The sequence below is a fragment of the Aulonocara sp. 'chitande type north' Nkhata Bay genome, linkage group LG7 (assembly GCF_057382095.1).
Source record: "Aulonocara sp. 'chitande type north' Nkhata Bay isolate Kocher_YH1m ecotype deep benthic linkage group LG7, A_spYH_male_GT1.1, whole genome shotgun sequence".
Taxonomy (NCBI): Eukaryota; Metazoa; Chordata; class Actinopteri; order Cichliformes; family Cichlidae; genus Aulonocara; species Aulonocara sp. 'chitande type north' Nkhata Bay.
The window spans coordinates 54427967-54442260 of record NC_141350.1 but is presented as its reverse complement, the minus strand read 5'-3'; the positions used below and the strand labels follow the sequence as shown (position 1 = coordinate 54442260).

Genomic DNA, 14294 nt, shown 5'->3' with positions numbered 1-14294 from the left:
GTGGGTCCTCACTTTAGGAAACCGCTCCTTGTAGACGTGATTCATCATTATAATTTCGTGATCGTAACAGGACGGAGATCTTCCAGGGCTGAAAAAGGAAAAGAAAAAAACCTCTGAATAAAATCACTGGTTCAGTCCCACCAATGCCACGTACATCTGAGAGAAAATATTCGCAGAAGTACATTAATACCTGAGACTGCGTGACCGGGGTCGCATTGCCGTCGCTCTGCGGCATTCATCCCCCGAGATACTCTCAGTGCAGAAGTGTTTGGAGAGGAAGTGCAGTTCATCAGGCGTAGGTTGGAAGGGCAGCTGATGCAGCTTCTCCTGTGATGAACAGGATGACTGGAAATGAAACAAATATACATTCAACATGAAAAGAAAAAGAAAAATAAATTTTCCTTAGTGGGGGGAAAAAAAAAAAAAATTGTTGTAGTGGGCTGTCTTTGTGGTTTCTTTTAAATGTTTTCCCCTGTAGATCTTCTGTCTGTGTGTTATATATGCGACTGCTGTTGGGAGACTGTTAGCTTAACCACTATAAGAAGTGAAAAAATGCTAACATAGGTTAAGACTGCGCATAACCAACAAATATGAGCGTATGAGACCGAAGTAACTGTTGTCAAGAAAGTAAGTAAGTAAGCATGTTTTATCAACGTAACTATCCTCAACAATCATGTGCACCATGGTCAACAACGCTGCTCTGAGAAATCACATAATGAAAAAGTAAACCTTTAAAACACTGAGCCATGTAATGCGCAAATTATTCAGCACTAATGGCAATAATAAAATAACACGTGGATTATAATATATTAAGGAAATCTGAGCCCAACCCTTGGCGCACACCAAAAGCCTTATTGTTTCTAATACAGGCTGACACACGCTGTATCTGCTGAAACTATGTGTGTGCCTTCCAAAGAGCATCTGAATAGCAGGAAAAGCACTAGGTGACCAAACGCCACACAAAACAAAAACATAGCATTAGTGCAGGTCATTTTCAGTCCCCCGGCACATTGTAATTCCTGTAAATGAGTGTTATTGTATACACACGTATTGTACAGTAGTCAAAGCTCGGCTTCCTGTACAGGATAATGCTGACATATGGGAACAGTTTAACATTTATACTCTTATAAATGTAAGAAAAACTAGACATAAAGGCTCTCCAAATGCAGTTCAGACATGTTGTCACTGAGCCACATGTAAAAACTTGAGTAAAGACTAAGAGAAAAAATTTCTGAAACTGTTTTACTTTGTTCTTTCTTGTGATTTACCCTCATCACCATAATGTTTTATCATTAGGAATTGCGGGGGATTGCCTCGTGCCTGTTTTACACAGGCAGCAATGATGACACAGCTTTATGACCGTTTTAAACATTTGAATCTTTTAAAATCTATTTAAACCGGGTCTGGCTCTAGGTTCAATTCTATGTCACACATATCTGTGATTCTGTTTATGAAATATTTACACTGACATCATGAGTGGGCGATGCTTACAGAGACAGTGGAGCTCGGTGTGTTGGTTCCATATCCAGAGGAGGGAAGGGAGGCCAGTGACCAGCGACGACCATCAGTCCTGCAACACAACACCAATGACAAACAAATGCACGCCATCATTGACAACATATGGGTTTAAATACATCAGCAAGTATGACGAATTTCTCTTGGGACAAAGACAAGTTCTTTTTCCAAACATGCTCATCTCCCCGAAGACACAAATTCTGGGTTTAAACATTTAAGATAATGTCTACATCTCCAATGATCCTAAGTTTGGAGATAAATGTTGAGCTTTCTCTTGTTAAAAAATAATCCTGTTAGTTACTTGACACTGTACAAAAAAGCAGAAAATACAGAAACAGAGTTTGTGAATGTAACTAAAACTATTGGTTAAAATGAAGTACAACAAAGGCTCAGAGTTAAAGGGGACATATTATACTCATTTCAGCTCTGCTTTGTTAGTGTGGCGCTCCAATAGAGTGGAGCGCCACCTCTGCATGATTTACAGTTTTAAGTAAATTATACTGCTCATATACATCTTGGCCTGCCGCCCCTTTGTTGACCAATTTGAAAGTCCACTTTCTTGTCACTGGCCAACACTTGGTGCTTGTGAGCAGCACCTCATCCTCTTGACAGCAAACATTAATTAAAAAACTGATCCACATTAATTAGAACCATGTGTCATCTTCTCTCTCTTCTCCTAACAACCATTTAAGACCAAGTAGATCGGCCTGGTACCCGAGCCAGCTGAGATGGAAAACGCCTACTAAAAAAATACCAAAAATTACACAGCAAGTAAAAAGTTACTCCACTGTTGCCAAATGACTGTAGCGTCATCCTTGCAACACTGGCTATTTGTAAAAATATGGAAAAATAAGGACAACTCAAAAGAATGTTTTGGGAGAGAAAACACAGCTGGTTGCAAAGTAGGAAAAAACAAGTAGCATTCGATCTGACTTTTTGGCTCTCTGGGATTCTGTTTGCATTTGTTTACTTTGCCAAATTTTAGCCTTATTTAATATGTATATCTGGCACTTAGACTTAAGGTAAGAACATAATGTGTCCCCTTTACTGTGAGGCACACTAATGAAGGACATGTGAATGATAAAGTGTACTTCAGACAGATGTGGGGTAATAAATATTTCACAAAAAATCGAAGCCTAACACGAGTTTACCTGTCTGCTCTGTGGCAATGACTGTGGATAGAGAAATACAGAATTATATGATATCGTGTTGACAAATGGTGTAAAATAAATGTTCCTGATGCTGAATTTGTAAGTATAAACAGACCTGAGCAGCTGAATATTTACACATATGCTGGCTTAGAAAAGACTTCTTTAATGACTCAATGACTTCACATCTGTTTTTAAAGAATTTGCATCTGTCTCACGATGAGCTTTACTTACTGATTTGTTTACGACGGGAAAAAAAATAATTGGTCAGGTTACCTTCGTGCAAACGAGAAATGAGCAGAGGCACTAGGAGAGAAGTTTCTAGGACTGTCTTGTGGGCTTGTTCCTACAAGGGGGAAAAAGAGAAAAGAGGACACAGTGCTTTTATAGAGGGAAATGAAAAGCGAGCCAAAAAACATGAACAAGACAATACGGATGTCTGAAACAGAATTCCTTAAAAGATAAAAATGAATTGCAATACACAAAACTGTACGGAAAGTTAAGTCATCAGCATCGTTGCATCAGGTCTTGTTTGGAGTTTGGATGTTCTCCCTGTGTGTCTCTAGATTCCTTTTGGATACTCAAGCTTCCTCCCAGAGTCCAAAGACATACATATTGGGTTAACTGGTAATTCTAAATTTGTCATGTGTGTCGATGTGAAACCATCTGTCTCTCGGTGTAAGCTCCATTATGAACCAGTAACCTGGCTAGGATATACGCTACCGCTTACCCTATGACAGCTGGGAGTTTAATAAGAGTTCAATAAGTCGTTCAAAAATTAGGTGGATGACAGAAAGTTCAGTGAAAATAGATTAAGGCGCAAACAACCATTGCTTTCCTGATATCTATCAATGTTTAGATAATTTTATTGATTTTTCCAACACTCAAAATTCTGAGGACAGATGTTATAGCCACAAAAAAGAACATTTTCATTTTGAAGAAGCTGGACTGCTGATTCTTTAAAAAAAGTTGATATTTTTTCCTGTTGATGTGCTGAACCAGTTTCCAAACTAAATATTTCATCTCTAAATTAACATAAACAAATCTGTCAAATGTTGGAGAGTTCTCAAAAGAAACCAAGACCGAGATGACTCCACACCACGTTGGTAGAAAAGAGATTATATGACTTAATCTCTTTTCTACCATTTAAAACACGCTTGCTCTGTCAAGCTGGAGGCTGTAAAAGCAGTATTTGTGGCAATACTGGATAAAATAGGGATACAGAGTTCATCACATTTGTCACGTATTTTATATTATTATTTTTTAAACAAAAGATATAATATCTATATTATCTATACATGTTTACACTGAGCTGAAAACATTGCATCATCTATTAATAATGCATTGTTCTCTGAGCTTAATGAATTAAAACTAATTCAGTGAGTGAGTCGCACAAAATGCTTTAGACAAAGTGAAATTTTAGTGAATTTAGAATTCCAACACTGTTATTTACTTTTAGAAAACATCTGAAAAAACAATATTATTCAATGTATGCAACTGTATATATGGGCTAAATGTATTCTCTTTTGTTTCCCCTCTCAGATTCTATAGCAGTCATTCACTCCCGTATTAAATTAATTAAATGTAAGTTAGTTAATATTGCCTTTAGAAGAGAGCTTTGTATACGACTCCTCATATGCACAAGTTCTTTTTCCTTTTTAAACTGGGTCTATAAATGTCTGCCTGCTTTAGAAAAAAAGAAACTAATTTGTAAATTATACGCATGACTTACTTGTTTTTATCATCTATATAATGTTAAAGAAAGGAGTTGCGTTTCTACACACATAATGTAGAAACAAAGCCATGGTGTCGTATTAATCAGACATAATAACATTCTTCACAAAGACAGGGACTAACTAGCTAATTAAACACAATGCGACCACCTCATGTGCTGACACACACGGGCCTTTTCCCTATCGAGGAACAACGATGGAGCCACTGAATAATAGAAAGCCATGAATGTTACATATTTAAGTGCTTTAATCACAGTTCCTTAAAGTACAGTTTAAAGTGGCTTTTTTTTTATCAATATTCTGCAAAAGGAACAAAATATGGTCTGAGTTTTTCTTTTATGAACAAATTCATGATCATGAACAGAAATCTGTTCTCCTACACTTCACTAAATAGAAAAATATTACATTTCTGTAGAAACCCATCTTATTATTTAACATAACCAGGATATATGTCAATGCACTTAGCTATCTGACAGCACTGAAAAAGTGTTTTTCTTACCTTTTGAACTAATGCTACGTCTGAGCCACAGTGTTAAGTAATCCCAAAGCTGGATACTTTCATTAGCAGGAACACAGGTGCTTTCTGGGTCTGAATCCATCTTTAGAGCCTGGGCTTTCTCGTAAGCTTGAAATACAGACCAAACACTGAGACTCTGTTTTTCCTGACCAATGGCAGGAAATAAAACGCCCTATGGTAAATGAGGGCTGCCCCCCCCTCCCCAATCCTGTGCATTTCCTGTCTGCAGGCCACCACTTCCTCACACAAAATAATCACTGCATTTAATTTGCCACTGTGCTGTTAAACTGTTACCCAAACATGACAGGACAGACCTGACACAGACAATAAAGTGCACAACATAAAAATCTGTATTTTTCAGTGTTTTATTTTATTTTTTTTAAGTAAAAGTTCGTCATCTTGGTTTAGAGTCAGTTAGCAGTACCCAGTGCAGATTAACCAGATTATTCTGTATGAGGGTACCAGAAAGTGCATCCTGTGGATACAGATTATCTGTTGGTGCACAGACTGTACTATGAACTTTCCTGTGTTGTTCTTCAACCTTTTTTTGTGCGTTACACAATAGACTGCATTCCTGTTGGAGAACATATTGTATTAATGGCTCCTCTTCTATGAACCCAGTGCATATGTTTCCAACAATGGGGCCGTTCCACAGCATTCATACATTAGGAGATGTGCCAGACATGCATTTACCTGTGAGAGATGAGAGAGGGGAATGGGGTCGTGGTAAACCTGAAGGCTGGCCACTTCCTATCAGGCTTTTTCTGTTGCTCGTTCTGCAGCTGTGAAACCACAGAGCCATATTAGTCAGGAAAAATCATGGCTGTAAAACTGACAAGACAGATGAAGCAGAAAATAGAGGTATAACATAAAAAAGGGTTATGGGTTATTTAAAAGATAACAGTGCATGCTTCAGAGCCTTAGGCAGGTAGTTTTGAAATGTAATCAACAAAATCCTGACCTCACCACTGACACGAGCATCTCGCTTTTGTTTGTTAGCTCGACTGATACATGGACTTCAGCATGAATATTGTGCTAGGATTGTTCAATCAATATGAGATGCACTATTCACTTGATACTACACAAAGAGCCTTTCATCACACCATCTTGGACACTGACATGAGAAGCAAGCTTTGTGAAACAGAACATGAACTCTTTATTTCACGAGAGGTCAGTGTGTTGACTCAGATTTTGAACTTCCAGTTTGATTTGCCAACAAGGGGCTGACAGTGAGTAAATACCTAAGATAACTACTTATAATTAACTCTAATTGTTTGGAATTTAGCCGAGGAGAGCTGAGAGACACAGAGATGATGAAGGCTGCATGTTAGCGGTATTATACTGATTCTGAAACAAACTTACTGCAGACTTGCAGAATCCAGCATGTGAATAATTAAACACTGAATAGTAAAATTTACCTGTTACTAAATATTTTGAAATGCTTGAATATAAGCAAGAATCCAATAGCAATTAGAATCAATTCTTTGCCAGCTAAGAAGGCAAACCCCACAGCATGAAGCTTTGAAATTTTGATTTGATAAGTATAAATATGAAGAGCAGCCAAGAATGGTTAGCTAAAACAGGTCAGCAACAAACAACAAAAATTCTTTCTTGCAACGTTGAACATAGAACGATAACGATATGTATTGTGAAATAACTTTTTCTCGATAGAAAAATGTAACTATTGCGATAGGCCTCACCGCTCTTGTCCTCTTTAAAAATAAAAAATAAAAAAAATAAAAAGAAGAAGAAGACGACCAGCCAATCCAAATTAAGTAGCGCAGAGCCGAAACAATCACAGCCGCAGCGTCACGTCACGTGATTTTGTTACGTACAGCACAAGTGCCAAGCCGCACATGTGTATCTGTTTGGGAAGCAGCCAGCCGCTGTGCCGCCCGGGTAATGGAGGAAATGAGTGTGCTGACTAGAGAAAAATCAACCGAGCGTGACCGAAGGTTACTGAAGAGAAAACAGATGATGGTTCCAACGCCGGAGAGATTGTTGAACGGAAGAGCCATAGAAGTTCCGTAGTGTGAAGGTATTTCTGCCATTTCAAGTCTGACAAAAACAGAGTAGCGTGCACTGTAAATTGTGCCGAAAGCAAGTCTGGAAATGCAATAAAGCGGTGCATGCTCAATCTCTGACTGGAAGCGCTAATTCGTCATTCGGCTTTTGTCAGACTAAAGTAACTGTTAAAACTGTTTGAAAAGCTCAGCTATACAACAAGGAGAGATTGAGAATTTCCTTTTAGTTCTCAGTTTATTTGATATTGACAAAAGTTAGTCAGTTTTGTCTGTTCTTCTGTAAAACAAGCTAAGATTTATTTTTAGAATTAATATTTTGTTTCTAAGTGGAATCAACAATTTAGTCTGTTTCGTTTGTTCTATTTTGAAACTTAAACGCTTTAGCGGCTGCCTTTTGTGTAGTTTGCAATATTTGCCTTTATTTATCTGAAAAAGTCTCATGTTCCTTAAGTACATCTACCCTGTTGAACTTATTATGGGAAATAAATATTTAAATCAAAACAAGCTGCTGATTATTTCACATTTTACTTGTGAGCAACGGCACATTTAAATCTCACAAATATAGTTATTTGGCTTATATCGTGATAGATATCGTTATCGCCTGAAATGAAAAAACATATCGTGATATGAAAAAATCTTATATCGCCCAGCTCTAGTTGAACATATGTGATACTATCAGTTTTGTTCTGCAAAACATTTTCTCTTCTTAGTTCGAAACATGAGGAAATTGATCCAGGTCTGAAAGGGATATGTAGATGGTATACAAACCCTAAATGTCACCAATATTTTTGGAAAAAATATTCTTAAAACTGTCTTGAAAGTGTACCTGCAGACACCAAAGGTCTGACTTTACTATCAATCTACACATCCATTCCACTTATTCAAAAATAAATGTATTTGCCATGTATTTCTGCCATAAAGATCAATTACAAAGCCAAAGCTTGCCGTCAACATAATATACTCCACAGGGAGGCTACAGTCCTCGAGCCAACAGCCATTAAAATAAGAGACACCTTTAACAATAAAATCATCTTTCAGTCAACAAAAAGCAGGTTCTTTGCACAGCCTTCATAATATTTCCATATTTGTTGGTCAATTTAATACAGGACTATGACTCATGAGGAGCCACTGTGACCAATACCATGTGACTCAAAGGAAGGGCAGCTTTTAACCTTGAGGGAAAAATGAAATATTTCAGTATAAAAGTACCTTCACTGTTCAATGAAGTTCGTGCTGGGTTTATAATTTCAAATTAGAGGCTGTCAGTGGAAACACATAATGCCTGAAGAACATGAATTCACTTCAAGGTCAGACATTCAATGACACCCTGTTACATAACCTCCTCAGAGATGTGAACCATTTCCAACTGAATTTTCAAATGTTATTTCATATTTTCCTACAAACACATTTCTCCTCCATTTTTTTCTTTACTGAAGGAGAGAAAATGTTTTGAGGGAGAAATAAGACAACTGGCATGGAAATGTTGTGAAGTACTTTGCTGCAGTAGAGGAAACAGCCATACATGTTGGAGCTACAGAGAGAAGTCAGTGTCATCCTGTGTGTTGCAGTGAATGCACAGATTGATCAAATTGCAATGGCGTGGTGCAGCGTGAGCAGGCGTCCCTCATGATTACGTTAACACCGCTGCAGACCCACTCAAAGAGGTGCCACTGCAGAGCTCTCAATGTCACACCGGCAACAGCAAAGAGAAACAAGAAACTTTTATCACAGCTGATGTGCTGCAATAAGCTCTCAATGCTCTGTCCTCTCAAAAGACACGATTTCAGAAACGCTGCTAAGGATGATACGGCCATATTTATACCTTATAACAAAATGTAATGTGGCTTAGAAATGCTGTCCAGCAGCAACATAGTCCTGTACTGGAAGGTGTTTTTTTTTTTTTTTTTTAAGTGTGAGTGATTTTTGCAGCCCAAAAAGTGACAATTACAAAACTCCACTACGACTTGAGAGCAACGCTGTAAATGTTAAATTATAGTACTGGGAGCTAGATTTACCAACAATAAACTGTCATTTAGTCTTCACTATCAGGCTCTCACAACTGCTTGGTTACAATTACACCATTACAGTTACCATGTACTGTAAAGTTCCTACAAAAATCTGTATAAATGACTAATGTATCAAAGCATTGTAGATTTATAAAACCAATCCACATGGTTATGGGAATGCTTCTGTATTCAACATTTAACAGCCACTGAAGATGCACACAGACTGCAGGTGATTAACTGCAGTCCAAATGTTGGTTACTGCTATCTAAACAATGCTGTCACTCAAACACTGGAAACTACGCCACACATCCACAGAAATTGTAATCTAACTGTACAGCTACAATAAACACAACAAATCACCACTAAATTCATTCCAGCATTTATAGTCCCATTAATCTTTTTGTGCTCACTTTGCAGATGCCTCCTGAGGTTGCTACAATATCTTCCACTAACTTTACATTTCTTTAAAGAGGCTCAGTGCTAAATGAAGTAGTTGGACTTGATGGGACATGATTTTCCCAGATTAACTTTGGGCAGACTTAAGCAACTGAAAGAAAAAGTACTGAAAGAACGCACAGGAGCCTTCTTCCTTTAAAGAAATAAACATTTAAAGCACTCAAACTGATATATACTTAAAAATAACTAATTTATGTGTCTTCCACAATGCTCAGGTGCTGCTCGGTAGTTACCAAACAACATCTGAATATATCAGGCACAAGTTTATGGGCACAAATTAGATGCCATGTTAAAATAATATGTTGCTTTTATCAAGGTGAATAAAAGGTACAAAGGTCATTGTGGGTAGGTGGCTGGTAAGAAACACGGTGACATCATAGTATCAGATGTAGATAAGAACCTTCAGTTGTACCTGTGGGTGTATCACAGTAAGATTGGTGCACAAAGGGTCACTCTTTTTAAAGCCATCTGTTATAGTCACAATCTAAGTTAATAATATTCATTTATTTCAATTTAAAAGCGTAGCAGTTTTGGCTACAGTGTTTCTATTTTAATAATGCTGTTGTAGCCACATTAACCAACATTTTGCTACATTGTAGCACTGACTTCATTGCCAATTGAATTAACCAGACCTGGCAAGATATCGTTATTACAATGTTAACATATTTTCTCTCTTTTCAAGTGCAAAAAAACAGTCAGCTACATAGTTACATTAATATGCTTGCTCACTCACATGCTTGGATACAGTTTTACATTTTATTGACACCACAGAAACACCACAGGTAGCAGTTTTTACCTGAATATAACAGCCACCATAGTTTCAATGTCTATTCATATGTTGTGCTGGTAGGGAATGATGTGTCATAAAAGTGGTTTCTGTTTTGGTTTGGTTTTTTTCTTCCTCCAGCTAACTGGCTTCCATCCTGTTGTTTACAATACTTTCAGCACTGTTAGCACATTTAGCAGAGTAGCATCAAAGCTGAAATCATAGATGCAGGGGCATGCAGCAACCTCACAGGAAGTTGTTTAAAATAGCGCTGCAAATGTTCTTTTTTTCCCCCCCCTTTTGGATATCCAATGAAGCACCAATGTATACGCAATTTATTTCAACTTCAATATTATGTGCCTCGTAAAACACAGATGTTCCAAATGTAATAGTTTTCTATCACAGCGGAAAACACGTTCAATTAAAGCGACCCCTCTAAAAGAATTTCCCCGGTTTCATAAACTCATATGGAGGATAACATGAACCAAAGTCAGAGCCGATGTATTGACAATTTTGAATGCCCTTTGGCCAACTTTCTTCTTCACCTTTTAAAGCCCAGGAAACACCTGCTCTGACAAAAAACAGGAAACAAAGCAGTGTAGCATCATAAGCTGCTTGTAGCTTCTTGTAGTTATATTGCTACCCCACTAGCACTCAAAAATCCAAGTTTATCTCCCTACATCAGAAGGGAAATCCGATTTTGACTGAAATCCCAGTCATCCTTGTTTACTCTGGTTTCTAGAGCGAATCATGACTGTGGACATGTTCCATTAATCATTTATCATGATGGGGACTGAGTGAATAATATCTGGTACACAGGTTCTCGTAGAGGATCAAATTTAATGACATCTATTTATACCCTCTACGAGCATTCAGCCAAGTGAATGCCACACTGTCGCCCAATCAAGCTTCTTGTTGTTTCACCTTCACATTGCCCACCCCAGTGTTTGTACCTTCATGACTCCTGACTGCCACTCATTGAGAGATTTAAACAACTGCTCCTGGATTACTTCACAAAAAGACTTCCACAATTTGTGACATCATGCAGTTCATCTTCATCACATTTGATGTTAAGCTGAGCTTTGGTAGAAGCCCCTCTGTGGCCACAGTGAGGGGGGGAAATCATGTTGGTATAGTGAAGCTTTAAAGGGGGGGATAAAGAAGCCCTGGGCAAAGATGATAGTGAGAAAGTAGGCCAGTATTTATGCTGTACTGCAGATGTGTGAGATTCCTGGAATGGATCCATAACTATTTGAAAAGTCTCAGTATTATGCAAACTTGTCCGGATCAGCAAACCATTGTTGGATTACGCACAAGCACTACTACAAATTTCTCTTTTAAACCACTAAAAATACTTTCCAAGGGTGCTCATAAAATGAATTCACAGCAGAGCTCATTTTATTTTTACCTTACTTTTAAGACTCCTTTTACAGTAACCTACATTACTCAAACACACAGTAGTTTCAATCTGTCAGAAGCAATTTCTTAGAATTCAGCTTGGTTACTTATTCGGGACACAGGAAGAGGCAAAAATAGATAAAGCTCTTTGATTTCCTTAGATTCCAGATAAATCTGAAATGTCTCATCCTGACCCATGTCAACAAAAAGCCATGTTTAATCTTTTTAACTTCCGCGAGTTTTGCTCCCCTGTCACAGCTGTCAGGTGAGCTGACAAAGCGCAATGACACAAATTGCAACTCTGTGCTGACAAACCCAAATTCAAAGTCAGACATACGACACACACCACTCTATTAATAGTATTTAAATACTTGCTGCTTGGGTAAAAAGCCTAGCTGCTCATTTTTGAAGGCAGCTGTTTCCTTTAAACTAATCCCAGTTGTATCTGCACCTTTTTTAAAAATATATATTTTCACATTTGGTTTATGACATAATTTACTTTGTACCTCATGTCAATTTGGCATAAATTAAATATTACAGAAAACAGCTTACTTTATCCTCCTTCCCTTTTTTCCTCATTACCAATGCTATAAGTAATGAAAAAAATATATAAATGGAAATCCATTCCAGCTCATCTCAGGTCAAAGATTTACTGGTATATAAAAATCTTAATATCTACATTACATTAATTATTTAATAATATTTGTGAATAAATGGGTAACTTGTCACGAACAGTGGGGGGAAAAAGACAAACACATTTATGAATAATGCAAGATGTCCAGAAAAACTGCCAGTCTCTCATGTTAAGCTATTCTGCACTGCAAAATAGGTCAGGACATGGATTAAAAATAAATTTCAGTATATGAGCTTCACCAGTACTGTAGCCATGTCATACTGTATATGAGGGGGGAAAAGGGATCAAGTGGCTTAGCAATAAACCAGTGTCTACACACACCAAATCCCATAAACCAGCAAAACATTTTTAATTCAGTCAGTCTTTAACATGTCAACTAATAACCGACATCAAAGCATGTCTTCTGGAGCTGGACTTTATACAATTTTTCAGAATAAAATACATTTTATTGGCAATGGACACATACTGAAACAAGATCAACAGCAAACAATTAAACAACCATCCCAATTGTCACATTCTCACTGTAAATTAATATGAATGATCCATGTGGGAAACCTGAGACTACCTCAACAACACATTCAACTGCACAAAGCAAATAACGCACAACAGGCAAGACGGCAACACCCAGCTTCTTATTCATGTTGGCCTCATACACCTACTACTGTAAACACGGTCCCTGCTGCCACTCAAAGCTCCAGAAACTGTGCATGTAAATCCATTTGGTAGAAAATAAAACGTTTTGCTCCGTAAAGACCCATATCTGAGCCTGACTACATTATTTGAAGGACCCTAACTAAAAAGCAGCACAGTACAAAAAAAAAGTAGCAAGTTTCTTCAATCTTTAGATGTTACCTTTGGGACCGACGCAGGCGAGCTCCACTGAAGAAATGTGGCATGTTAAAGTTGGACAGAACTGTCCACAAACTAGAATCCGACATTGTGTCCAAATCATGCCAAAGAGGGAGATGTAAAGGAGGCTTCTGAAGACTTGATGAGCAGAACCGATGGCTATCAGAGTTCAAGAGGTGGTGACCTCTGGAGCAGTCTTGACAAGTACTCTCCTTAGGTCCAAACTTCCTCTGCACAGGCACATCTGCAGGCAGCTGCGGCATAAACACACTAGCAGGGAGGACACGTTGTCCTCCTCTGTCCTCAAACAAAAAGTAATCCAGGGAGGATCCTGAACGGCACACAGTGTGTGATCCAGGTCAGGTGCTGACAGCCTCGACTGTTGCAGGTATATGACATCTAATACCAGCTGACTTTGTGTTTTCCCTTCTCACTGCGATTGCGTTCCGTATCCCAAACACTCACCGTCCTCCCTGCGCTCAACATGCTTCATATCATGTAACAGGCATCTACCACTTCACATCCTGTGAAGGGGGGTTGTGAGACAGAGGGGTAATGCATCATCAGCAGATGCTGCTGGGCATTCGCTACGTTCACAAACTGGCACCCCTCCAAAAGTCTGGTGGGTCAGTATTAAGCAGGACCTATTTGAAATTGAAACGCTGTGCTTCTCAATGGATTCTTCTGCTATTGCATAAATTCTTCGCTCCATAGACAGTCTTACCTCATTCATTTATTGGTGCTTCACCTTAACTACATCACCTTTGATCTATGACTCATTTTTTTTTACTATGTAAAAAGATAAGTAGCTAAACACAATGCATACTGGGAAATCATCAAACTTTACAATGTTCAAAAAAATATGAATAAAAAACAATGGCAAGCTTTATAAGTCTGATGTTTCAGGCGAGCAAAATAAATAAAATCTCAGAGCTAAACTTGGGAATTCACATGCAAACAATTCGCTCCGTCAGTTCAGTGATGAATGTAACTTCTGAGTGCTGCGCGTATGTGTGAGAGTTCAGGTCAGCTGATCACCGCAGCCTGTAACGTGCAAAGCATGCAGGCAAATTCTCTGAAGTAGCTGTCAGGTCTCCAAACAAAACAATATCTCAAACAAGAGGAACCATTAAAAGCTTCTCCCAAAGTAGTTTTATTCAGTGATAATTCTACACAGGGAAGAGCAGAGTTCAGCCCTGAAAACACACTTTACAGCTCCAGAGCAACGATAAGAGTCCCACAATCACA

General features: G+C 38.2%; 1 protein-coding gene across 7 annotated transcripts in view; it reads right to left on the bottom strand.

Annotated features, from left to right (window-relative positions):
- mast4 (microtubule associated serine/threonine kinase family member 4) overlaps window positions 1-14294 on the bottom strand; it is a 99690-nt gene that overhangs the window by 23471 nt on the left and 61925 nt on the right. For 4 of the 7 annotated variants that reach the window (XM_086301379.1, XM_086301382.1, XM_086301386.1 and 1 more), the window contains 6 exons: window positions 5607-5695; window positions 2940-3009; window positions 2667-2687; window positions 1492-1570; window positions 191-345; window positions 13-88 (listed from right to left, as the gene is read on the bottom strand). In XM_086301379.1, the coding sequence (XP_086157505.1) occupies window positions 13-88; window positions 191-345; window positions 1492-1570; window positions 2667-2687; window positions 2940-3009; window positions 5607-5695 (490 nt within the window). Of the gene's footprint in view, window positions 1-12; window positions 89-190; window positions 346-1491; window positions 1571-2666; window positions 2688-2939; window positions 3010-5606; window positions 5696-13049; window positions 13493-14294 lie in introns of those variants that run through there. The other 3 variants (XM_086301380.1, XM_086301383.1, XM_086301384.1) reach the window with 2 other exon arrangements.